The 1,750-nt window shown below is 66.5% G+C and overlaps 1 protein-coding gene across 1 annotated transcript in view; it reads right to left on the reverse strand.

Moving 5' to 3' along the window:
- Positions 1–1,388, reverse strand: part of COL7A1 (collagen type VII alpha 1 chain) — a 37,152-nt gene extending 35,764 nt beyond the window's left edge. The window contains 5 exon segments of the mRNA XM_019473432.1: positions 361–505; positions 591–684; positions 783–942; positions 1,020–1,200; positions 1,307–1,388. Coding sequence (XP_019328977.1) covers positions 361–505; positions 591–684; positions 783–942; positions 1,020–1,200; positions 1,307–1,388 — 662 coding nt within the window.
- Between the last annotated feature and the right edge of the window lie 362 nt (positions 1,389–1,750).

The raw sequence follows: 1,750 nt of genomic DNA on the forward strand, positions 1-1,750 counted from the left end.
GCAGGCGTAGGGTGCCCCCAGCGCTCGTGCACACCCTGCGCCCTGCGTGTGGCACCAGCGTCCCCAGCAGCTTGAAGTCACCGACGTAGAAGAAGAAGGCAGAAGGCAGCATCGAGGCCACACGAATCAGCTCCTTGTGGTCAGCGTTCTTGATCCCTGGCAGGGATGGAGATGACGGGTGAGAGCAGGGACCCTGAACTCGGCGGGAGACCTCCTCACGAAACAAGATAGCCAGGAGGGAATTTTGGGGAGGATGGGTGCTAAGGGTGCACCCAAGGTGAGCGCATCCTGGCACCCAGCACTGCCAGCACCCTCGCCCCGCAGGGAGGAGGATGGGGGCCCATACCCAGCAGGCGTAGGGTGCCCCCAACGCTCGTGCACACCCTGCGTGTCATCAGTGGCACCAGCGTCCCCAGCAGCTTGAAGTCACCGACGTAGAAGAAGAAGGCATCGGTGGGCATCGAGGCCACACGAATCAGCTCCTTGTGGTCAGCGTTCTTGATCCCTGGCAGGGATGGAGATGACGGGTGAGAGCAGGGACCCTGAACTCGGTGGGAGACCTCCTCACCCAGCGCTGAAGCCTCGCTCACCCACGGCAAAGACCTTGATGCCCTGACTCTTCAGCTTTGCTGCCGGCCCCTCGGCATCATCCTGGGACTTGCCATCCGTGATGAGGATGCAGATCTGTGGGGCCAGGCGAGAGCCGTGAGACTCAGCCCGGTGCCCACAGACCCGCCACATCCCCACCCCGGGTGTCCCCAGGGCTACCGCCCTGCATGTACCTGGGGGACCCCAGGCCGGAGCTGCGTGGGGCCAAAGAACTTGTCAGCAACGTAGCGGAAGCCGGCACCAGTCCGCGTGTTGCCACCCTTGTAGCTCAGCTGCTGGATGGCCCTCCGGACGCTTGTGCCGTCGGTGTGCTGGGAGAAGGGGAACTCCACCCTAGGGGGCATGGGGGGACATGTCACTTCACAGCCCTGCCGCCCCGCCACCCTGCATGCCCCCTCCCCAGGGCTCACCGCGGCTCATCACTGTACTGCGCCACGGCGAAGCGCACCGCCTTCTCACCCACCACCTGCACAAAGGGCCCCACCAGGTCGTCCATGAAGGTGCGGACGGCACGGAAGTTGTTCCTGCCGATGCTGGACGAGCCGTCCACCAGGAAGACGATGTCGGCCTCCAGCACATCCTCGCACACCGCTGCGGGGCGGTGACAGCGCTCAGGGCATGGACCGGCACCACGGCATGGTGGTGCTGGGCCCCTCTCACTGTCCTCCACCGCGTGCACCCAGTGCTCAGCACCCACCTTGGTTCCTCTTCTGTGCCATGGCAGCCGGGGGGCTGAGGAGCACAGGGAGCATGGCGAGGAGCAGGAGCCAGCCACTCATCGTGGGAGCCTATGGGAGAGGATGCTGCCACCAACACTCTACAGCAGCCCCATGCCTCTGGGGAGAGCGGTGACAGAGCGGCAGGGCCCGGGAGGTCCCAGCACCATGCCATGCCAGGACACCTGGCAGCCTCGGGGGGGCAAGGTGCCAGCACCGCCCTGGGCACCACTGCTGGCACCCCACGGCACTGGGGAGAGCCCCCGCTTTGGGCCGGGGCAGGGAGGCAGCAGAGCCGTGCCCGGCCATGTTACCACACGTCGCCAGCACCGGAGGAGCAGCCGGCAGCACCCAGCACCCGGACAGCATGCCGGGTCCGCCGGCTCACCGGAAAGTGCCGGGTGGGCAGCGGCTGGCCCGCGGCT

This window comes from Aptenodytes forsteri, unplaced genomic scaffold (genome assembly GCF_000699145.1).
Source record: "Aptenodytes forsteri isolate BGI_AS27 unplaced genomic scaffold, ASM69914v1 Scaffold53, whole genome shotgun sequence".
NCBI lineage: Eukaryota > Metazoa > Chordata > Aves > Sphenisciformes > Spheniscidae > Aptenodytes > Aptenodytes forsteri.